General features: G+C 42.6%; 1 protein-coding gene across 5 annotated transcripts in view; it reads left to right on the top strand.

The window, feature by feature from the left end:
- The window catches only part of PPFIA2 (PTPRF interacting protein alpha 2), a 677,602-nt gene extending 653,786 nt beyond the window's left edge, over positions 1-23,816 (top strand). For 2 of the 5 annotated variants that reach the window (XM_044979837.1, XM_044979845.1), the window contains exons 27-33: positions 4,181-4,356; positions 5,125-5,222; positions 10,077-10,252; positions 10,335-10,403; positions 16,056-16,215; positions 17,508-17,599; positions 22,014-23,816. In XM_044979837.1, the coding sequence (XP_044835772.1) occupies positions 4,181-4,356; positions 5,125-5,222; positions 10,077-10,252; positions 10,335-10,403; positions 16,056-16,215; positions 17,508-17,566 (738 nt within the window). In that variant the 3' untranslated portion in view covers positions 17,567-17,599; positions 22,014-23,816. The remainder of the gene's footprint in view (positions 1-4,180; positions 4,357-5,124; positions 5,223-10,076; positions 10,253-10,334; positions 10,404-16,055; positions 16,216-17,507; positions 17,600-22,013) is intronic. The other 3 variants (XM_044979876.1, XM_044979868.1, XM_044979857.1) reach the window with 2 other exon arrangements.
- Positions 23,817-25,389: the final 1,573 nt, after the last annotated feature.

The raw sequence follows: 25,389 nt of genomic DNA, 5'->3' as shown, positions 1-25,389 counted from the left end.
CAAACTTTCATACATCAGTTACACTTGGGTATATTTTGAAGGTTTTCTTCATAACTGAAATAGCTAGAGACTTCTTAAAAGAAGCTGAGACACTAGATAACAAGATGGCAGCTCCGGGAAACTGTGTGTATATTGCCACACAGTTTTGAATTTAGCCCCTCCCACATTCAAACCATGATCAGCACCTTGACAATGAGAATTGTTCATGTCCAGTGCTTTGAAATTATCTGCTCTGTTGTTTAATATCCATTAATTGTTTTCCAATTAACTCCCGTAATTAACACCTTGATAAAGGATACTCTGAACACTTCCTAAATACTTATACCAGCCTACAAAATTTGAGGTTTACAATTAGCCTGACAAGCAATTGATGCAAGGTAAAAAAAAACAAAAAACCTCTAGTGAGGACAAGCCCTTGATGTGCCCATAATTTTATCTGTATACTGTGATGGGTTGGACACCCCTTTCACGGTACCACTTGATGTTCCGGGGTCCCACTGAGCCTGACTGTTCCACCAGCCTGGGCTCCCTCACCCTGTTCCGCTGTGCCAGGCCCTTAAGCCTTCTCCAGCACACACAAGTAGGGACACACCCAGCTGCAAATGGTCACAGAGAATCAGCTCAGGGATTACCCAGCACTCAAGTGCACACCTCCTTTGGGATGCAAACCAAAAATTGTACTGTCTTGCGCTGTATAGAGATCTATATAGTGCAAGCTCATAAATTCGTCCCCTCCCTCAAAATGGAGGAAGATATGCAGAGCTCTTTGCCCAACCCCCCCCCCCCGACCTTGTAGTGTCAAAGCAGCATCCCAGGAAGCTTCTCAGGAAGGCAGGAGATTAGTATCTTCAAAGTTCTTTTGTCCTTCTTAATGGCCCATCCAGGCTCATTGCCTACTGTCTGATGGGCGTTCCCCCAAGTACACACACACAGTTGTAATTGCTACATAGTCAATACCCCTAATTTCAGATACAGAAATGATACATGCATACAAATTGGATAATCACATTCAGTAAATTATAACCTTTCCACTGATATCTCACATGACCCCTCTTGCCAAAAATATATCTTAATTATGCCATATTCATATCATAACAATATTTCTATGAAGAATATGGGGCATAATGTCACATATACAACTTGGTTAGGAAGTCTTTTTCCATGTGTGTAACTGTTCAAATCCCTCTCTGTCTTCCTAACCCAAGGTTAGGTTAGCGCTCTCTCCCTACACCAAAAGGACTAGCTTCCTTGTTTTAAAATGTTTTGAATTCTAATTAGGTTCTCAAGTGTCCTGAGTTTTGATCCTATGCCACCACCTCTGGTCCACTCCTTTACATACTAGCCATTTGGGGGCAGCACAGAGCCTTTTTCCCCCATGCCATGCAAAAGGTGCAAAGACAACCCACAGCATGACTGCTACCCCTGCTTGCCCACTCCCCCATAGGGTGGAGCAGAGGGCCTTGCACCAGAACGCTACACCAGAGGTGAATGTGCAGCTTCCCTGAGCAAGCTCAGCATGGATACTCCCTTCATTATATTTTACACTTGAAAGAGCAACCTCTTTACATTTACAGGAAATTCAATTAACTTTTTCCAAGGTAGTGGTGTAAATAAAGCAGCTAGAGGCAAATGAAATGTTTGCATTTGGTTCATGTAAATGTTTGGATTTCAGTGAAAAAAAACTATCCAACTAAAAAGAGGGTGACAGCAAAGTACTACTGTAGATGTCAGCAGCTAAAGGAAGACTATTTATATAGAAAGATAATATATATACTGTGTAATAGCAAGAAACACAGTGTTCCTCCTGAACCATCAGTGTTTGTTTTTATGTATTTACTTTATGCACATTAGACTCTTTTTAGAAACAAATATTGGTGTTTGAATATTTTTCACTTGAGTGAAGCTAAAATTGGGTTTCAAAGTTTACAACTACATTGCCCACTGAGCAAAACTGTAACATCATACGGCCGTTGATGTTATACCAATTTGACATTAACATCAACAGTTAAATCATCTTGATGGCTTGTGGTTTTTCTCAAGGATAAAAAAGCCTGGCATTTTAAACTAAACAGTTGCACTGTTATGCAAAAATTGCCATTAGAACGTGTAGCTCACAACTAGATGCCAAGCACATAGATAATGTAAGCAATGAAGTAAATCATTTCTACAGTTATATTTGTCAAAATCCAATTTTGTGCCACATAATTTTAATGTACATGAGTGTTAAACTTCTAAGTTGTATATTCATTACTAGTTAAGTTTATTGTGATTATCCATTACAGATATTTTATAAGCAGTACCAGACTTTTTTTTTCTTGCTGTGTATAGTTTCCAGTTTTGAAAACCAACACACTTTACAAAACAACTGGACCACAAAAAAAGAAACAATGTACCTACATGCCTTTTGCAAACTAATCATTATTTAAAGACATGCAATTTCATCCTTTAATATATATGTAGGCATCACCTCTATCTCTAATCAAAATTAGCCAAAATATCATGTCAGTATCTGAAAGAACAGAGCTTTTAACACCTAATTCCTCTAATTCAGTTTTATCAATAGCCTTCTGTTAGCTATAACAATATTACTACTAATCAAGAACAAGTGCAGGAATTATTTTTTCCAAATTCTAGTTTCTTGCAGTAGGCTTCTGTAGGCCCATTTCTGTTCTTCACTACTCCAGATGATTGATTTATTATTTGTTTATACTGGAGTAGTGACTAGTCACCCCAGTCAAGGATCAGAGCCTTTTTTTGTTCTTCACGATGTACACATAACTAAAAGACAGTTTCTGACCCAAGAGTTTGTTACCATCTAAGTATAAGACAAGAAACTATTGCAATAACAAGCAATGGTCACAAAAATGTGTTTTATCCTGAGAAGTGAAAGATTCTAAAAAAAAAAATGTCCTGCAATTTTTAGGTTGACTTCAATAATGCTCTGTGCAATCCCATTGAAGGCAGAATCTCTCTCTTTCTAAAATATAGATTATATACTTAAAATAAACCATACCAAAGTAGTTCTATGTGCATTTACATCACACTCTGTAACAGGGTTCACTTACCACTGTGGCACCTCCTGCTGGCTGTCCTGGGGATTAGCTCAGTTTGCCAGTGCACCCTGCTCTGGTGGTGCCTCGCTGCCATCACTTCTGCTCTAGGACCCACATCTCTCCAAGGACCACGGTGCCCTCTTCAGCAACACAGCCCTCCGTCCGTGCCACACACTGTGCTCCCCACTTCCGGGGGACCTGCAGTCCGCTGTTCAGTCACTTGGGCTACTGCAGCAAATTGTCAGGCCATTTCCTCATGGCCCTAGCATCCTCCTTGCCTCAGGACCTGAGCCTGCAAACCCAGCAGCCAGCCAGGAGCTGTGTCTCGCTCCCCCGGTCCCTGCTAGCAGCACTGCTCTGTCCAGGGTGCTGGCAGTTCTCTCAGCCCTCCAGGGACACAGTCCTTCCTCCCTGAGCTCCCAGCAGAGAACTGCCTTCCTCTGCCCTGAAGCTTCCTTTCTATATAGGCCTGATTGGCCCTGATTGGCTGCCTCCTGAGAGCTCTATTAAACCCTTAGAGCTCAGTGTGGGGCAGGCACCACATTACACACATACTTTTGTTTTCTACTATAATCTCACAACGCAGAAAGTATTCCTGAATTGTAGTGTTTTTTGGAATTCTCCAAAGATTGTTTTTTCTCTTTATTCAAGGATGCACATATTGATAGTCCCACAAGGTGCATTTCATTTGTGCTAGTCACACTTTTAAACATATTGTTAGTGGTGTGCATTTGGCTACTTACTGTTACTGGTGCTGGAAGCAGAGGCAGGTAACAAATTTCCCTCAATCTATGCCTGATTTTCTTGATTTTGCTATGATGTGAATTTTCTTATGCATTATTTCTTATTACAACTAGAATTTCCATTTTCAAAAGGTGGTAGAGATGATATTGAGAGATCATATTTTTATGTAACAAAAATATTTTATGTATACAGAGAGCTAATAGCGTTTTAGTTACATATTTGAGGCCCAAATGGTAGTATTGTCAGAATTACTACAGAAAGCAGTGTGAATTTCCTAGACAGTGAACTCCTTTTTGAAATGGCACAGCAGATGGATAGACTGCCTTCATTCTGTGGCATTGACCCAAATAGATAAAAATGTGAAGTCTCCTATTTTTCTATAGACCCTTGCTTATGGTGATATGAACCATGAATGGATTGGTAATGAATGGCTCCCCAGTCTGGGTTTACCTCAGTACCGAAGTTACTTTATGGAGTGCCTGGTAGACGCAAGGATGTTAGATCATCTGACGAAGAAAGATCTCCGCGTGCATTTAAAAATGGTGGATAGCTTTCATCGGTATGTTTACAAAGGCCTCTCAAAACAAGCATGTGGATGTAATATTATGCTCAGTGCAGCATAAGCTAACAGAGCTTTAGTTTTAAGGTTGTTCCAATTTTAGAAAACCACATGAAAATATAAACAATCAGCACCAATAAACTATGTGAAAATGAAAGAGGTTCCTTTTGACCTAGCAACTGTAAGTATGATTAGTTATGGAATGCAATTCCATGATGCAGAGAGTAGCCTTAATACATAAATGTAACTGTAACACTACATGAATTGTAAAAAAAAATATATTAACAGGCACAGCATCAGAAGATGGTAGACAAGAAACATGATGATAAAGAAAATGTTTAAGCTACTTCAGATTACAGTGGAAAAAACAAGTGGGCAGTAGATTCATCTACCAAAGGAGGCAGCCATTCCTGCAAGGATGCATTCTTTACCGTCTGATTTGACAATAAACACCTCTTCCTGCCTACATCCTGATTCAATAGAGCACTTAAGTTCACATAATTTGTTGGCCTGTTTTGGATACATTTTTAATGTAAAATGTATTTCTGCTCGATAACTTAGTTAAACCCCATTCGTTTTTGCTTGTGCTCATTTCATTTTTTAGTCTGTTATGTTTTTTGGCTCTTTGCCCCTATGATTTGATACATGAGCACACTGAACTACCGTATATAAAATGTAGTAAATATTTCAAATACATTCACATCCACAACCTTATTTTCTTTTAAATGTCTTATGTTACTCTGTAAATGTTTCTCTCTCAAATAACAGAACGAGCTTGCAGTATGGGATCATGTGTTTAAAGAGGCTGAATTATGACAGAAAAGAATTGGAAAGAAGAAGAGAAGTGAGTCAGCACGAAATAAAAGGTAACAGTCTCAGTGAATGGGTATTGTGATTTTTTTTTCTTTGTGAGACTTCAAACTATAGTCTTCAATTCAACAAATGATTTACCCATTAGCTTAACATTAAGCACAAATTTGAATCCATGCCTATTCAGCAAAGCACTTAAGAATTTGCTTACAGTCAAGCACATGCTTAAGTACTTTGCTAAACCGGGACACATTCCTGAATGGTTGTTGCAAGAATATGTTGGTGTGTATGTGTTTGGCCAAATTGGATCGTAAGCTCTTTGGGGCAGGGACTGTGCACCAGATCCCACTTCAGTCCTTTTGCACCAGTCAGCCAGTAGAAACTGGCCATAAAACTGGTAAGTCCAACTGCCTCAGAATGTCCCCAGTGCTGGTCAATGGGAACTGCTGGGTGCAGCATGTTTGAAAATCTGGCCAATACCTAAGCATGAATTTAGGAGCGTAACGTCAGGCTTTAGAAAAGCATTGCTTTTGTTTCCTAATTTTAAAGCAGCTCAGATTTAAATAAAATTACATGGATGAATTCCCATCAAGTCAGGTCTTTAAGATCTGAAAAGGCACCTGTTTCAAATTTACAACTTGCCATTTCACTGTGTGTCAGGCCTTGACCTATAATGTTAGTTCCCAAAGAACAAGGTTTATTGTATGACGTAATAGTTGTTAAACGGTATTTTCCTACATAAGGCTTCCTAGAGAGCATGCAAGCTCAAGGTACAGGCCTTGCACTTAAGAGTGAGGCTTTCTTTCAAACTGTTATTAGAAGTGAATCCTTTAAGCATTACCTAGTATTACAGGAAACCAGAACATTTTCAGTTAACTCTTTTCAAGTGCAACTTTCTTTGGAAGAATTGACAATACAAGAACTAGTGGGACAGAATTAACTGTAACATCCGAATCTGTGCTTGCATCAGCAGAGATGGTGTCATACTCCAATGCAAAAGAATTACATAGTGCTGAGGACTTAAGGTCAAATTCCCTGGTGTGTGCTGGGTGTGCATGGAGAAGCACATGGAGTAACTGGTTACTGGTGCTGGTTCTGTGCTAGCCCTGATCCCAGCAGAGGTTACAGTGGCCTTAGGCTGTTCCAATCTGTGCTGATTGGACATGCTCCCCAATGGAATATTTTACAGCCAGGGATGGCTGGAACACTGCATTTCAGTCACTCCCCCATCCAAACCCTGGAATGCTCTCTGCGGCAGGGACTTCAGAATGGGTAGTGAAGAAAAAAATGGTGGTTAACCATTCTGTAACTTGCTCTTCGAGATGTGTTGCATATTTCCATTCCAATGTAGGTGTGTGCACGCCCCGAGCAGAGTTACCGGAATATTTTCCCCTAGTGGTATCCATTGTGTCGGCTCCAATGCCCTCTGGTGCCATGCGCTCATAGCACTAAAATAAAGGGCCCTACCCACCCTGTTCCCCTTCCATTTCTTCTTACTAACTGCCTCCAATAAGAGGGGATGGAGGGTGGGTTTTGGAATGGACATCTCAAAGGACAACAGTTACAGAAAGGTTAGTAACTGTTTTTTCTTCTTTGAGTGCTTGCACGTGTCCATTCCAATATAGGTGACTAACAAGTAGTTGTAAAGGATGTGGGTTCGGAGTACAAGGACAGGCTGGCTGCAAGACTGTGTGGCCAAAGTTGGCATTGTCTCTAGCCTGTTGGGTGTTGGCACAGTGCGTTGAGAACATGTGCACCAATGACCAGGTTACTGCTCTGCAGATATCCTGAATAGCGATCTGTGCTGGAAGGCGGCAGATGAGGCCTGAGATGTTGTACAATGAGCACTCAGATTAGCTGAGGGGTGAGATGCCCATGAGTTCATAGCATGCTCAGATGCATGAAGTAAACCAGGATGAAATTCTCTGAGTGGAGATGGGTAGGTCCTTCATTCCCTCCGCTATCGCTATGAACAGCTAATTAGATCTGCAGAATGTTATGGTCCTTTGTATATAGAAAGCCAGGGCCTATGTAACATCCAGTGTAGGCACTGTTCCTCTCTGTTTGCATGTGGTTTAGGGTAGAGTACTGGCAGGAAGATTGCTTGACTGCAGTGGAATTGTGAGATCACCTTTGAGAGGAACGATGGGTGTGAGCACAGGACTTTATCCTTGAAGAAGACCATATATGGCAGCTCCAATTTGAGGGCCTGGATCTCTGAAACTCTTCTGGCTGAAGTGATGGCCACTAAGAGAGCCTCTTTCCAGAAGAGGTATAACAACAAGCACATTGCTAGCATGCTCAAACAGTGGACCCGTAACCTTTGACAAGACAAGATTCTGATTCCAGGGAGGAATGGGTTCTCTGACCTGGGAATACAGCCTCTCCAGGCTTTTGAGAAAACTGATCACCATCTTGAGCAAAAAAACAGATTGGTTGTCAACCTTCGGATGGAAAGCTGAGATGGCCGCTAGATGAATCTGAACTGAAGAGAGGACCAGACCTTGTTTCAGCAGAAGAAGGTACTCCAAGATGAGCTGCAGGGAGGACTGGGTAGGTGGAATTCCCCATTGGAAAGACCAGATGGAGAACTACTTCCATTTTGCAAGGTAGGTGGCCCTGATGGAGGACTTCCTACTGCCCAGTAGGACTCTATGGACCTGCTCCAAGCAAGTTGCTCCTCAGGATTCAGCCATGGAGCTTCCAGGCTGTCAGGTTAGAAGAGCTGAGGTTCGGGTGGAGCAGCCAACCATGGTCTCGGGCGTCTGGGTGTACCAAAAGCCATAGTGGGGCCTCCACCGAAAGGCCTATGAGATTGGTGAACCAATGTTGCCTGGGCCGTGTTCCAAGGCTACAAGAATGACCCACACTCTGTCCCACTTGATCTTCATCAGAACCTTGTGAATCAGTCATGCAGGAGGAAATGTATACAACAGAAACGCATCTATGGGAGACCCCAGGCTGAAATGTCACAGGGAGCAGACTGATGGCATTTCCTGTTGTTCTGGATAGCAAACAGGTCTATAAGGGGAGTCTCCCACCGTTGGAAGATATCCCTTGTGATGTCTGGTTGGAGGGACCATTCGTGGTGAGAGGAGAAAGACCTGCTGAGGTAATCTGCCAGCTGGTTCTGCATTCCTGGAAGGTAGTACACTTCTAGACTGATGGAATGATCAATGGAGAGCTCCCATAGTCAGATTGCTTCTTGACTAAGGGGTAGAACACTCACTGCCTTGTCTGTTCATGTAGAATATGCACATCATATTGTCTGTGAGAAACAAAACAGTCTTGTTTGTAATATCATGTAGAAATGCCTGACAGGATAGGTGGACTGCCCTGAGCTCTGGAGGGAAAGCTCTTCTTGGAACCAGATGCGTGAGGGACCCTAGGTGGATTCCCCAGCTGAGGGCTGATGCGTCGGATACTAGAGACATCAACAGTTTTGGATGCCTCTGCACTTAGTTAGCGAGGTCATCCACCTCCCGGTGCCAGGGCATGCCTTGGTCACTGGGCTTCAAACCCTGCACTTCCTGTGGTAAGTCTATGCCTTTGAGTGACCCACACTTGAGTTGTCTCAAGTGATTGAGGGAATCTCATAGGTAAGACCATTGCCAAATCTGCAGGGACTTCAAACACTGCACCAAAAAGTTCTTCCTCCTGGAGGCAGCCTTAAGACCTGCCTCAGAGCCACAATCGGACTCAACACCGAGCATCTCAGCCTATCTATTAAAAAACTACCTACCAACTACCAAATTACAATAATTAAAGAAGTAGAAAAGCCACTAGGAGAAAACTGCCTGATCAATGAGGATTCCAGCAACCTTTTCAGGCGGTAAGAAGGAACTGAAGGGAAGCAGGGTCGGCAGGGCCCTTTATACTGCTACTATGAGTGTGCGGCACCAGAGGGTGCTGGAGCAAACCCAACAGATCCCACTGGGGAAAAAAATCCAGATATTGTGCTTGGGGCATGCACACACCTACATTGGAATGGACATGTACAAACACTCAAAAAAGAACAGTTACACTGCCCTAAACCAGCTGAGGAGTCCTCCTCACAGAATTCCAAACTAACAGTTTTCCAGCCTCCTTGTGCTGGTGGTGCAACAGACAGAGGCAGGAGCCACGGAAGGATTCTGGTCTTTTTTGCTTTCCATTTAAATTAACTTTATTGCTGTTTGACGACTTCAGTGGCTCATGATTATTTACACCTGAGACTTAAGCTGTTAAGGAGATCATTAAAAAGCAATCTTTGATTTGTGTTTGATTAGAGAAGCAAAACATTACACAAGTAAAATAATAAGTATTAAGAATGTGGTACAAATGTCTCTTTTTCTAATGTGGAGATTTATTTTTTTACTCAGTCCTCAAATAAGACCTCATCTCTCTTTTACTTGTCCATAGCTTTCTAATTAGCACAGTTCTTAATGAAACAGTTTTCAGAAGTGAGAAGAGCTAGTTACTAAAAATGGCAACACAAGGGTTTTTTTTTTTAGCCTCGGGCACATAAGAAAACTATAGATTTTGACCTCTAGCTATTTTATGTACGTCTCACTGATGTTTAACTAATCCCACCCCACCTTCCCTTGAGGTTGAACCTCAGGGGACTGATTTTTTTTTCTCTCAAGAACCTGTAAAAAATTTTCTGAAAATTGTAAAGCCGTTTGCTGACACAACTGTGTTTGCTGAGGGTTGTCATTTGGTATGTTTAAATAGCGAGTGGGAATGGAGACACAGGTAATCAACTTTCCAGACTCTGCATCAACAATGAAACCACTGAGGTTATTTTAATCATGTATTAGCATTCCTTGTATGGAAAGTGGTGTAGTAGGTTAACTACCATATAGATTCATGTATCTGTATGCTTATGAAAGTTCAATTAATAGTAAACTGATACTATATTGTGTTTGTAGATGTATTGGTCTGGAGCAATGATCGAGTCATACGCTGGATACAGGCTATTGGACTACGAGAATATGCAAATAATGTCTTAGAAAGTGGTGTACATGGGTCACTTATAGCCCTGGATGAAAACTTTGATTACAGCAGTTTAGCTTTATTATTACAGATTCCAACACAAAACACCCAGGCAAGTCCTTTCCTGACTTTTACTTTGGATTTTATTTTTGCTCATTTTCAATTATTTTAATTATTTAATGTGTTATCTATAGGCACGGCAAATCCTCGAGAGAGAATACAACAATCTTTTAGCACTAGGAACTGAGAGACGACTTGATGAAGTAAGTAATTTAATTTATGTCTTTAAAAAATTCAAAGCCACACACTAAGTTCAGGAGGACACTGACACACGCACATACACACGTTAAAAGAATGTTATTAAGGCTACAAAGTCAAATAGTCAAAAATTAGGAAATGCCAGAATTAAGGTTGCCTGTGCAACCTTACTACTGCCCCTTGTGTATATGCATTATGAGTGTTAATTATATGACTATTTTTCCCACAGGACTCCTGCCTCGGGCTGCACAATGCTCAGAGAATGAGGCAGCAGTTCAATATTTCTTTTCGTCATCAGTGAGGGCATTGTCCCATACTTATACTGAACACCATCCAAATCCTGCATTAAATAGGCAATTATTAAGTTCCTTATAGGCGTCTCCTATGGCACTTGTCACCATAGTAGGAGTGTACCTCACACACACACCAATGAATTTATCTTCACCATGGTCCTGTAAAATAGGGAGGTTATTTTAAAGATGGAGATGTTAGAACCAGAGAGATTAAGGTCTTAATGTTTACCTCAGCTTTCTTTCTTGTACTAGCAGAGAAAAGCTAAAATGACACAATTACAAGGGCTAAGGGAGCTGGAGCCCCCCATGTAGGAGGCAAATAATTGAGTGGACTGGGTGGGCCAGGAGTTATAGGGCCCTACCAAATTCATGGTCCATTTTGGTCAATTTCACAGTCATAAGATTTTAACAACTGTAGATACTTAAATCTGAAAATTCATGGTGTTGTAATCGTGGGGGTCCTGACCCAAAAGGTGCCGGGGATGATCACAAGTCTATTGTCAGGGAGTCACTGTATTGCCACCCTCACTTCTGCACTGCTGCTGGTGGCGGCATTGCTGTCAGAGCTGGAATCCTAGCCAGCAGCCACAGAGCTTCCTGCAGCCAGAGGAAGTTCCTGGAGGCGGGTCTGATCTGGCCCCAGGAGTGGCCCATGCTGGGAAAAAGACAATTACCTTTTCCGTAACTGGTGTTCTTCGAGATGTGTTGCTCATGTGTATTCCACAATAGGTGTGCGTGCTCGCCACGTGCACCGGTACCAGAAGTTTTTCCCCTAGCAGTACCCATAGGGGGGAGCGCCTCCACGACCCCTGGAGTGGCGCCTGCCTGGCACGGTATAAGGGGCGCTGCGCGCTCCCCCCGCCCTCAGTTCCTTCTTGCCAGACAACCCCGACAGAGGGAAAGAAGGGCGGGATGTGGAATGGACATGAGCAACACAACTCGAAGAACACCAGTTACGGAAAGGAAACTGTCTTTTCTTTTTCGAGTGATTGCTCATGTGTATTCCACAATAGATGATTCCAAGCTATATCTGTTGGAGGTGAGTAGGAGTTCACAAGTTCCCAGGACGGAGGATAGTCCTGCCGAACCTGGTGTCATCCCTGGTCTTGGGGATGATCTCATACTGCGAGGTGAACGTGTGAACCAAAGACCATGCGGCCGCCCTACAAATGTCCTGGATGGGGACGTGGGTGACTAAGGCAGCCAACGAGGCTTGCGCCCGAGTCGAGTGTGCCCTCGCAATGGGTGGTGGAGTGATTTCTGCCAGGCCATAACAGGTACGGATGCACGAGATGATCCAGTTGGAGAGCCACTGAGTGGAGATCACCTAGCCTCTCACTCGCTCAGCCGAGGCAACAAATAGTTGCAAGGACTTTCTGAATGGCTTAGTCCGCTTGAGGTAGAAAGCCAGAGCCTGCTGCACATCAAGCATGTGGAGACGGCGTTCCTCACTGGATGCGTGAGGGTTCGGGCAGAGGACCGATAGAAATATATCCTGACCCATGTGGTAGGCGGAGACCACCTTTGGGAGGAACGCAGGGTCATCCCCAAGACCAGGGCAGAGCTGGACCTTGTCTTTATGAAAGACCGTGTACGGCGGCTCGGAGATCAGGGCCCTGAGCTCTGAGACTCGTCTGGACGATGTGATTGCAACCAGGAAGGCCACCTTCCACAAGAGGTGAGATCAGGAGCACGTGGCCAGTGGTTCAAATGGAGGCCCCGTGAGATGAGCCAACACCAGGTTTAGGTCCCACTGTGGGACCGGGAGTCTAGAATACGGAAAAAGATGATCCAATCCCTTAAGGAACCGGCCAGTCATAGCAGGGAAAATACCATGTCCCCTTGCACCAGTGGATGGAATGCCCAGGAGAGCCTGATAGTTCACCACTCGTAACTGGAAGCTCAAAGATGAATACATTTTCCTCCCAGAAGAGTCCAGTCTCCGAGAGTCTTTGTTCTTTGGGGTCAGGGCTGACTGACCCTGCCGTTCCCTGTGGTAGACCGACTCTACCGCCAGGGAGTTGGGCACTGGGTGGGTATACAAGTACTCATGCCCCTTAATGGGTACAATGTACTTGCATTCCATCTTCTTAGAGATGGAGACCAACGAGGCTGGTGTTTGCCACAGGGCATTTGAAATCTTAGCCACACCTTCATGGAGAAGCAACGCCACCCTACCTGGTGCTGATGGGCACAATATGTTAAAAGAGGAGTCCGAGGGCTCCTCCATCTCCTCTGCCTGGAGGTGTAGGCTTTCTGCCACCCTCTTTAAGAGATGTTAGTGGGCCCTGAAGTCCTCCTGTGGGATGAGCAAAGAGGCCGGTACGGTGCTCTGGGTTTCAACCGGCTCCGGAGGGTCCACCACCTGGTCCGACTCCGGGCACGGTGCCGAGGACGTATGTCCCACCAACTCCTTTCTTGGGGGTCTGGAGAGGGAGGCCTACGGTGCTTCTGAACCTCCGGCCACCGAGCGAGCTCCCACCGGGGGCTGCGCTGAAAGCCACGATGCCCACTGGTACCATTGGGCCAGCCATGACGCTTGGTGCCACTGCACCTGCTGTGGAACCAGCGGGGCTGCCTGTCCAGGTTGGCTGGCCTGTCCCATTAAAGGACTGCTACAAATGGAGACCAGGCTGGCATAAGATCTGCTGCTGTCTCTGGACCGGGAGGAGCGGTGGTGCCGGGATCTGTGACGGCCACGGGACTGCAATCTTGACGTGGAGGACCGGCACCAATGGTAATAGCTGCTCTACGAATGGCCTTGACAGGTGGACCCGTGACGGCGAGACGCCAGCGATTGACGGCCAGGGCTGCGATGTCCTGGTGGATACTTGGAGCGGGAGTCAAGTGGGAATGGCGTTGACGACCATGCCATGACTGACTGCGGTACCCTGTCTGAGACGAGGACCGATGGCGATGCCAGCTGCGGTCCCACCGATGTTCGCTTCTTGAGGACGAGCGGTGCTGTGAGTTCTGACCTGACAGGATCCAGCCAGACAGTCTGGTCGGCGTTGAGGGTGATCCACCTGGACTCTGCCCCAAGCGGTTGCTGGGCGGTGATCAGTGTTGGGAATGTTCCCTTGACCGGTACCGGGCCGGAGGCGACCATGGAGATCCCAGCAGTGGCTTGCCTCTGAAGTGAAGGGCCGACATCGGTGGCGCTCCCGCACCGGCATGGACATGACGTCCCGGAGAGGCCTGTCCCAGAGGGGCTTGGCTACTCCGCTCAACTTGAGTCAGAGGCCTGGGGCCCAGTGGGGATCAAGGACTGCCCGACATGGGCCTAGCCTCTGTCCCAGACTTCCCTCAATGCCACTGCGAAGGGGAGTCTTCCTGGCCCTCTTGGTCAGCCCTGTGGTTGGGGAGTGGTGCCAGCTGGTCGATGGCACCGGAGAATCGCCACATACTGACATTGTGGAGCCGGGTACCGGTTCTGAGCAGCGTGCCAGGGTCGGGGGCAGCGCCAGAACCGACTCTATCAAGATGGCTCGGAGCCTAATGTCCCTTTCTCTTTTGGTCCGAGGCTTAAACGACTTGCAAAGCTTGCACCTTTCGCTGATAGGGGGTTTCTCCCAAGGAGCGCAGACAGTCTGCGTGCGGGTCACTTCTTGGCATAGACTTAAACCCCGGGGCCCGGGCTCACTGACTAAATAAACAGCTAACTAACTACAGGTACTAATGCTGAACGCAATGAACAGTTCTGGGGACAAGCTACAGCAGAGCTAGAGAAGAGCAGTTCCACCGCACCTTCACTGGCGGCAAGAAGGAACTGAGGGTGGGGGGAGCGCGCAGCGCCCCTTATACCATGCCAGGCAGGTGCCACTCCCGGGGTCAGGGGAGCTCCCCCCTACGGGTACTGCTAGGGGAAAAAATTCTGGCACCGGTGCACGTGGCGAACACACACCCCTATTGTGGAATACACATGAGCAATCACTCGAAGAAGAGGAAGGCCTGTACTTCCCCAGCCTGTCCGGGACTAGCAGCCGGAGCCTGGCACACCGTAGGAACCCCAAGCTGGGGCACCCTCACCCTGCCCCTTCCCAGGTCCAGGCCCAGCATTCAAGAGTTAAAGGAGCCTTGGGTTGGCTCTGTGTGTGTGTGTGTGTGTGTGTGTGTTTGTAAAAGGTGACCATGGCACCCCTCTGACTATGTGACCTTGGGTGGTCACCCACTTGTCCACCCATAAAGCCAGCCCTGCCCCTCCCAAAAGTGATGACTCCCTCCTCCCCTCATGTCACTCTCACTTCTTTGCTGCTGCTGGTGGCAGCACTGCCTTCAGAGCTGTGCTCCTGGCCCGCAGTTGGCGCTCTCCAACTACCCAGCTCTGTGAAATCTGGTCTCCCTTACAGTAGCCAGATTTCACAGCCCCTGACATGTTTTTCATGACCAAGAATTTGGTAGGGCCTTAGTTATATACCATCTCTGATTGACAGATCTTTGCCTCCTGATCAGGGAAGACAAAACTACGCTTGATAGACTAAAAGGAGTAGGATGTATGAAAAATACTTTCAGAACCATACTTTGTTCCTTACAGCAGGTTGTGAGTAAATACTGATAGTTGAACTGGTTTAGAACTGGATTTCACTATTCGTTTTTACCCAATATTAATCTATTCAAGAACCACTTATTGAAATTTGATAAGTGGTTTATAAATTGCTGACTTAATATATCTCCCTCTAGGTACGGTACATATGTTGTTTTCATTAATATTAATGCAAATTGGCACAGATCCACCAAGAGCAGGACCCACACCATTAGTCTTCTCTTTTATCAGACTCAGTAGTTCTAGCTAGGATTTTCTGCATGTGGTTACAAACACACGGTACAAATGTTCACGTAAACTGAAATTATTTAAAAATAATAAATAAATTCCAGTATATGACAGGTGACTGAATTTATGTTGAAAAAAGAATATATATGTGACTCCAAAATTCTAAATAGTAAAATCAGACACGGAATTTAACTGAATACAGCTTTTAAATCCAAACATTCAGTTCTTCTGTCATTTTATTCCTCCTCATCTGATCAATATTTCCTGCCTTTGAATTCAATAGACAGAGTATGTGGTGATACTTTATGCCTCCTTGATTTTTAAGAAAGTTCTACATCAGCAGCCAAAAAACCCTGATAGTGTATCATGCAAAAGATTCAGGGGAAAACCCTCTGATCCAGTATTTCTTGTAAGAGCAGTTGCTTTAGAAACTTTGAATGTCTCACATACACTTTCTTTTTATTGGATTGCATGAAACATGCACTAATCTATTTGCTAGAAAAAAACTTAACAGCTGGAGAAGAATCAACCATCCAGAGAACTAATCACGAATTTAATTTAGTTTTATCAAACACAAACATTTGTATTGGCAGAGCGATGACAAGAACTTCAGACGTGGCCCTTCCTGGCGAAGACAGTTTCCTCCACGTGAGGTCCATGGAATCAGCATGATGCCTGGCTCCTCAGAAACACTTCCAGCTGGATTCAGATTAACTACAACATCGGGGCAGTCACGAAAAATGACAACTGATGGTATGAAGTGCTTTGGTACTTAACATGAACTTGGGCAATTAGCACTAAGCCTGGAATCGAACAAGTTTAGTATGGTCACAGGTAAAATAGAGGTTTAATCAGCTGGGGGAGGGAATGACATGGTGTCCCCCCCCCCCCGGTAATCTTTTTCAAGTAGTGTTCCAGAATCTCAGTTTGCAGTACTATACTTTTCTTGTCCTATCTGACCCCTCGGCTTAATGATGAAGTAACTGTGGTTGCTAGCAGTTAAATATCAAGACCCTGGGTAAACAGAAGGCAAAGGCCACATTGCAGTTATTGGCAATGTTATCTAGTACCAGTCTTAATTTTCCCTCTAGCCCTTCTACACAGAAAAAGAAACACTATGCACTCATTTCACCACAGAATAGTATTTCATTCTTGATAGTGTTTGTGGTCTACCTGATAACGCTTCTAATTTTCTGTGTCTTGGTATATTGGTGGTAGTTGCTGTGTTTTGCAGCTGTTTAAAGAATTTGGTATAAAAATGTATCCCTCTACATTCCGTTTCTGAGAAGCGTATCTTTTTTTTAAAACGTCTTATATAGTAGCACAAATGGCATAAGTTACTAACCGCATCACTAATTCCATTGACTGCACTGCTCATGTTCATGCTTTTCTCTATTCTGTACTTTTTAGCACTAGTGCAAAGTCCTAGGGTAGAAGGGATCAATTTCAAAGGTGGTTTCCAGCTATGAATAAAGGTACTATCTAAGTAGGTACTTACATAACCCTAATCACCACTGGATCTGAATACCGCACATTCTTTAATGGATTTTATCCTCCTAGCACCACTGTGAGGTTGGAAAGTATTATTCCCATTTTACAGCTAGGGAATTAAAGCATGGAGTAGATTAAGTGACTTGCCAAGGTCACATAGGGTAGGGAGTCTGTTGCTGACATGACAATTGAGCTCAGGGCTACCTGCCTCCCAGTTCTGTGTCCATTAAGCCAGGCTCCAGGACCATACTTCCCACCTTACTGTGATATGAACATTATTTTGTTATAAACTGTAGTGCACACCTGTGATGCTGTATTAACAATAATAATGGCATCAGTAAGTTGGAAAACCTCTTATTTTTCCTGAAGCAGTCAGATTTTCAACAGTACCTCAGACATGTAGCAACACTAAATGAGTTGTACAGACCAGACCAAACCCAGAAGGTTGGACAGAATGAGCTGCATAGTAATTTAACAGTCACATTTTCAGGGAGGGAAAATATATTAATTAATTTTCTTCGTTATTCTAAAGAGGGTTTTTTTCCAATTTGCAGTTGCTTCATCACGATTGCAGAGGTTAGACAGCTCTACAGTTCGCACATACTCATGTTGACAAGGCTAGCAAAGAAGCCAGCACTGAATTGCTGTGAGTATTCACAAAAAGCCAAAATGTACACTATACCCCATATTCACTGACATTACTGGAATGAAAGCCAAGATGGGGTCCATTGCCCCCAGCACGTCTAGTTTATCCAAAAAACCCCCAAAATCCTAAGTAAGTGGGGCTCAGTCTGGGGGATACCAGCCTGTTATTCCACCTCCCATCTCAAACAGCATCTTCTCCCTCTCTTTCATGGACATCCCTTCTAATAAACTGGTCATGCCCGCCAAGAGATAAGGATGCTGTTTAAGATGGATAGCTTGTGATGATACTGACCAAGAAAATGTGTTGAGACATCTAGGTGAATTGCTAGTGAGAGCTCAAGAGGAATCTGTGGTCATGGTACATATTAGGGAGAGGCAGGGTCTTGGAGCCTACATTCAACTAATTAGGAGAAAGGCCTGTACAGAGTCAGGCCTCTATGATAGCTTTCTCTAAAATGCTTCTGGTGCCTGAAGAAGAGAAAGTTTGACAGGAACTTCAGGGTCTCGCTGTATGGATGAGATGATGGTGTAAAAAGGAGGAATTTACATGCATATAAGACACTGGGGAACTTCACTCTAGAGAGGAGCCTAATGAGAGAGAACAGTTACACTAGATTTACTTTAGAAAAAATCAGAGCTATAAACCTGCTTTAGGACATCTTTTGGCTGATGGTTGGCATGAGTTAGAACAAAACATCTCCTGTGGATAAGGTCTTCCAACATTATCAGTTATGAACGTTCTTACACATTCCGCAAAGCACCTGATTCATCAGTGGCAAAGATAGGATACTGGACTAGATATACACAGGGGTCAGGTCATATGTAGTAGTTCTTATTACTTAAATATCTCATCATTTGTCATCTACACACTGTACTACTTGTACAAATAGACTTCTGAACAAAATACAGCTGTGTGAAAATATATTGTTATCAAATCATCAGTCTTGCAAAAATAAGAATATGATGAGCACTTCCATTAATATGCCACCATTTCATGCTAATTTTACTTAAATAACAGTTTTCCTTTCCATTTTAAGTTTCAGCAGATAATCATAGGCATTTATAAAGCACCTGTCAACACAGTATTTAGCTACTTCTATCTTTCTATATACATGTACATAGAGAGAAAGAATAAAAATACACAATAGTGTATTAAACCATGACTTTGGATTACAGCATTACTCGCAAATGAGATGCGTAGGTTTTCCCCCAAAAGAAATTTTACACCACACAACCATTGTTCTATATATGCCATGTGTGTTACTGAAACATTAAGAATTGTTTTGTAGCCTTTCACCTGTAAAGCCAGGTGATGTAGATATCTGACTATTTTTGAGGATCTGGGCTTAATTCTCATTGATTTCAATGGGAGTTAGACAAGTTCTAGGCAAGCTGAAAATCTCCCCTTTCCTTTACTAGCCATGCAGAGTAGTAAAATAAAATTCACATCATTTTTATATAGTAAAAAACTGTTACAGGTTCAGCAGCGAGTCTGACCCATCCTGCACCTCAGGCTGGTAAATATTTGTATGGAGGATGAGGAAGAAGCATTTCTGTCAGGTTTTTTTTTTTAATGGCAATTGAAGGGCAAGTCCTGGGAAATAATGAGCAGTCCACTACCAAAGGAAGGGGCAGAGTCTCCATCTCTTAATGTGTTCAGATCAAGTCTTTCTGAGGGACATGCTTTAGCCAAACACCTCTTGACGCTTAATACAGGGGTAACTGGATGAAACTTAATGGTCAGAGACATAGAGGAAATCAACCTACATGTTCTAATGTTCCCTTCTGGACTCAAACTCTGAATCACTTAGGAAAAATTCAGATCTGGTTTCAAACCTTGTGCTCTAATAGCCTCAGTGCATGATCCTGCAAGGATGACAATACAGCCCATCTCTACCCAGAGAACAATGGCTCAGTCATTTAGGGCCCATTGCTACCTCACGACAAAACTCTCATTCAGTTCAGTGGGAGCAGGCATTAAGCATGTGTTGTTTTAAGCTTGAAAGGCATAATGCAGAGAGCAAAAATCATAATTTAAAAAATGTTACAATGGTGTGCAACTAAAATTACCCAAATATTGTAAGCCTCCCCTGGATGTAATTTACGGTGACATGCCCCAAAGAGTTTCAAGTTACAATGAATACATGAAGGGCAGGGACTTCAAATACATTAACTTACAATTAGTCTGTTACTGCTGGAGCTCTGTTATTGCCCAAGAACCCAAAAGCTAAAAATAGATAAGCAGCAGCAAAAAATTACTGGAGCTGCATCGTGTTGTGTTTTAAACAAAATACATTTATAGAATGGTATAAAAATAAGTTTAATGTACTCTATAGGAGTATTACTACTACCTTGAGAATGAGTGATGCCTAATGGGTCAATGCCTTTGGCCAGTCTTTTGCAATAACATGTTTATTACAAGTCATCTTTCCAGTGAGAAGGATCAATAATTTCTTCCTTTAATTTCCAGTTGCCCATCCCTAACATGTGAATGACTAAAACGTTATTAATGTAATACTGGTTTTATTAATTTCTAGCCCACTTTTTATAGAGGGAATATGCTACAGTAATTATTCAGATGGTCTCATTCACTGTTGTTATATGCAACTGCAAAAATTTCAAGGAGGCTAGAAAATGATCTTAATAAAAATGTATACAAAAGCAAATGTGATAACTGTAGCTACAGACAAGCTATATAAAACAAAGGTGAGGATTCTGTTGCATTGTACTGTTAGTGGTATATTTCTCTTGTAAGGTAAATTAGTCTACATAAAAGGGATGACATCCACAGTTGTACTGACCCAGCAGAGTACCCAAATCCAAGCTAATCATATCTGAGGTGATATACAGTTGGTTCAGAGAGGGTAGAAATTAGAGTTCCAGCAACATGTGAGGCAACTGGGAACACTATACTAGGGCGAGCCAAGCTTCCTAAGGAATGAAGAGTTTCCTCAAGGGAAGGGGATGAGTGCCATTTGGACAAAAGAAAGGACTTCAGCAACTTCAGATGAAGGGGATACCTGGAAACTAGATTCTCATAGGCTCCGAGGTGCCAAAGAATAAACTTGACTAGGTCAGGATCGGGAAGAAAGCTCAGTAGGGCTTGTAACCTGGCTCAGAAGACAAAACACTTTTATTAGTCTGGTAGTGAGGACCATTCACAGCTAAGGCTTGCAACACTTGCTCAGTTACCGGTGGGTACTGGATTTTTCTGAGAGAGATAATAAAGGGACTTGATTACAGATAACACCCAAGTAGAGATGTACCCTTTCCCATGATTAGCAATGCGCTCTACCAGGATCTTCATAAAAAACTGAGGGAGCAGGAGAGTCCTGAAAAGATGGGTGTGAACTGGCAACAACTGTCTCATAGCTCAAAGCACCGGTATCCTAGGTGGATAGGGACACAAAGTAGATGTATTCCAGCTCCACTGAACAAAGGAAATCACAGTGAAGCATGGACCTAGGATGACTACTCATATGCAACTTGGGCAGCTCACTATTGATTAGACAACAGTCCAAGATAGGGACAAATGACAACCTCCCTCCCAATGCTTAGTCACATGAAGAAGTAAACTAAACATACACACTTTTCTTGTCTCACTGAGACAGGAAATGGCTGACTTGCATGCTAGAGGGTCTCAGACCATGCAAGACCACCCAACCCTCAAGCAAATGGTACCCGAGAGCCTCATGAAATGGGAGGTGGAGTGATGGGCTTTCTCGTTCTCTCTCCCATGGAGCAAGTTCCAAAGCTTGAAACAGGGAATTGTGTCTCTCCCTCTCTTTTTCTTTCTTCTCAACTAATCTGTAATTCTGGATTTTTGGAATATTTTTTCTCTTTGGTCCCAAAGAGAAGGAACTTGAATTAGGGGAAGGAGCACTGATGTACAGACTTTAAGCTTTGAGGCAAAAGAACTAGGTTCTGCAGTGGCTGGACCAAGACTTCATACATAACTAACAGCTTTTGCTTCCTGGTTCAAGTACGTGGAGCCCTAATGCTGTCCGTCCTTGACTATCTGCAGGATGGAGGACATAAAATTTAGTGTATGTAGAGTAAAGATTTTAAGTATACACATCTTTTTTATACTGGAAGGCCTCATATGGCCTTCAAATATATAATATGCTAAATCTATAAGTTTTGTAGTGTTTGAAAAATAATTTCCACATTAGTAAATGATTAATGTGAAGATTTACAGCTAAATTCCATTCTCTCCTATATATTCACAGAAAGAGATGTAAGATTTACAATAAATGAAAATTTAATCTCTCTCTCAAACAAGTTTTGGCAAAACAAGAAAGATAGTATGAAGTGTTGTTATATGTCCAGTGGTCTCACTGTAAATCAAGTCTGGGCAAAAAGGATATACTCAAGAATCTTGCTAATTAATGTTTTTCTTTTAATTTTGTCTTTAGATATCATCTCTTTCTTCTACTTTACCTGAAGTGCACTACCACAATTTAGGGGAAAGGAGCAGTAAAGGTCTCTTCAAGAACAGGGTAATTAAGGAAGAGAACACAAAATTTTATCAAGCTAAAAAAATGTGATGTTCTTTTCATGTATTAAGTTATTGGTTAGTTTAATACAAGAGTAATAAAATACCTAAATCATGTACAAAAAAACAAAAACCCAAGCATCTCTGTCATCATAAATTTGGCAGTAGTGCACAACCAATGGTTTTATCCACTGGAGCCACTCATTTTTTACATTGTTCATCTGTTTTATTGTAATATACTAGCCATCTATGTATTTACTGTGTATTTCTTTTAAAATGTGTATGTAAAGGGATATAAATATGATTTTTTTAAAATAAAATCTATGGTACATGGGGTCCCAGTGCAAACTCTTGACAATACAGTGTCAACAATAATGTTTGTATCTTTCCATTCCACCATTTTTATAGTTTTTTGATTGTAACAGTCAAATTAATAGTTAGAATCTACAACCTGTTCCTGCTTAAAAATCTGTCAATATTTAAAGCTGAACACCTGCCTCTGATGATGTATAAAAGGATGATTTAAACTGGAGCCAAAATGGACCTATAAAGTCAAGCAGAAACATCAGATACCTGTAATACCTGTAGAAAAGCACTGTGATGGCTCTCCTCTTAAAAACAAAAACAACAAAACTGTTTACAAGAGTCAAAACCAATTACCGAAAAAATACGTATTAAAAAAAACAAAACAAAACATTCTCCTGTGTTACCTGTGGACCAAGAAGAATCTTGCTTTACCAAGAGCCACCTTTTTGTTCCAGCCAGCGTGGGATGTAAAAATCTGAACGTTGCAAAGAAGCTGATGTTCAAGTTTTCTATTAAAAAGAAAATTAAAAAAACGCCAAACCCCACCATTTCTTCATTGTAACAGGGCATTAGACAAATTCCTGTCTAACATTATGCTTTTAGCCAAGATGGCCTTGCTGAGACTTCTTGAAAGTCAGTTTTATCAGAGGAAATAACTGAAAGACAGAATGATAATATATAGTGTATAAAAGTTTAGAAGAGCAATTATTACCTACTGTGGCTTTATTTGGTGGTGTTAGTGTTGTTTATTCTTTGTTTATATGGGAAGTTTCAAAGTAAAACCTATTTAATAATGTTATTGACCTATTTGCTAATTTTCTGCTGCTTGATACTATCTCAAGATCTGTCTTTTAGTTATTTCTTTTAGCATTTTGATCTGCAATGTTTGCACGTACCTAAACATTTGTTTTATTGTCTATTTTCATTTGACAGATTTCAGTCAATCAAATGGTGACAGATTTTTCTCACCCATTGTCAATAAAAATATTCAGTGCTATTTGTGTTTAATATCTACAAGGCTGGGTATATGGTAGCATGGAAAAGCAGTTCGGATGACTGGCACATCTCAAAGCGTAAGAATTTTTTCCCAGGCAGAGATTGTTATCAACATGAGCTTAATGTTGAGTCTGCCACTAGAGGGAGCACTAAACTTGCTTATATGTAGGATATGGTGAATTTGATCAAACTGTCAAGCCAGTAAAGCTATAGCATAAAGACATTACTTCAAATTCCTCAGACTTAATTAGCTTTCATGTTAATGTTTCCCCCCTTTTGATTGTTTTAGTGAAAAAACGTAAATAAGTAAAAACAGTGCAAATGCCAACATTTTCAGTTGTTCTTGTCTCTTTTGAGCAAACCCCTCATTATGTTCCAGTCCAGTATTGATTGGGTATATTTGCAGTTTTCACAGGGTCTCAGCCCAAACCAGGAGCAACACACAGGAGAAATCCCTGTGAATTGAACAAGAAGTTACATTAGGAATGACAATATACAAAAACCTGTAGGAGAACACTTCAACCTCCCTGGCCACACAATAGCAGATTTTAAGGTGGCCATCCTACAGCAAAAAAAATTTAGGACCAGACTTCAAAGAGAAACTGCTGAGCTCCAGTTCATCTGCAAATTTAACACCATTAGCTCAGGACTAAACAAAGACTGTGAATGGCTTGCCAATTACAGAACCAGTTTCTCCTCCCTTGGTTTTCACACCTCAGCTGCTGGAACAGGGCCTCATCCTCCCTGATTGCTCTAACCTCGTTATCTCTAGCTTGCTTCTTGCTTGCTTATATATACACCTGCCCCTGGAAATTTCCACTGCTTGCATCCGAAGAAGTGGGTATTCACCCACGAAAGCTCATGCTGCAAAACGTCTGTTAGTCTATAAGGTGCCACAGGATTCTTTGATGCCTGTAGAAGACTAACCCCTAAATCTCTTATTTCTACTCTGGAAGATCAGAGGAGGAAAAACTCATAAATGCTTAAAGCTGGATGTGAACAGTTCTGACCCAGAGCCTCTCTCTAATTATTTCCCCCTGCTGCTGAGTTAGATTGCCATTCTCAAGAAAAACATTAAAAACTTGAAACTCTGGTAGCCATTCAAACCCAGTGTCAGCTATCCAAGTGTCCAGGGTTTTAGGGTGTTCTTTGGCTGGGATAGTTCACAAAGATGTGCCTACCTTATGTATGATTTAGATTCCGGAACATTTATCTCAGCCAACCTAAGATGGCCACAGTTGATGTCACAATATCATTTTACACTCCTTTAGCGCACAGACAAAACACCATAGGGGGCTCAAACACTAGACTTGAACAAAACTTTGAAAGCTGGTATTCACAGTCTTTAACAGTGAAAAATCACTGCTCTCCTAGTTTCAGGGTACTTAAACGCTTGATAAATTGGTTCTCAGCCAGTAGCCATGCTGTGCCAGAAGCTACCTTGTGCTTGGAGTAGGAGGTTACCCCTATACAAAGGGCCCTCACATGGTTGTGCATTTTATAGACCACTAAACAGCAGTATAAACAAAATACAGTCTGAAACCATAAGGTCATGGCCAAACAATTATTTTTGCCTTTTGTATCACCAGTAAAAACCCAGAAACACTTTATAAACAATTTAATTCCTTAATGCACTAGTGAAAATTATCAATTTTGCATCTCTGAGCTCCTATTTATCTCTACACTAATGCACCACCAAGAGAAGTGGTGCAAGTATAATGGAACAACAGCCAAATAAAAGGAATTTCATTTAAAGGGCCCATTCCATTCTCAGATTACGCTTTCTTGGAACCAGCCAAGAAATAACCACAAAAAAAAAGGTCAAACCAAAACAGCATTGAGGTTTGATTTATTGCTTGTTTCCATTATTTGTGCACTTATACTCCCACGCACATTCCATTCATGCTGGTGACAAGCTGCAGACTTGGGTGTTACTTTCGATCTTAGATGACTCAGACTGGCCAGGTTCCAGCTTCCCAGAGATCGAACAGCTA

Source organism: Mauremys mutica, chromosome 1 (genome assembly GCF_020497125.1).
Source record: "Mauremys mutica isolate MM-2020 ecotype Southern chromosome 1, ASM2049712v1, whole genome shotgun sequence".
NCBI lineage: Eukaryota > Metazoa > Chordata > Testudines > Geoemydidae > Mauremys > Mauremys mutica.
Note: the sequence above shows the minus strand (reverse complement) of the source record. Positions and strands in the feature narration are given on the sequence as shown.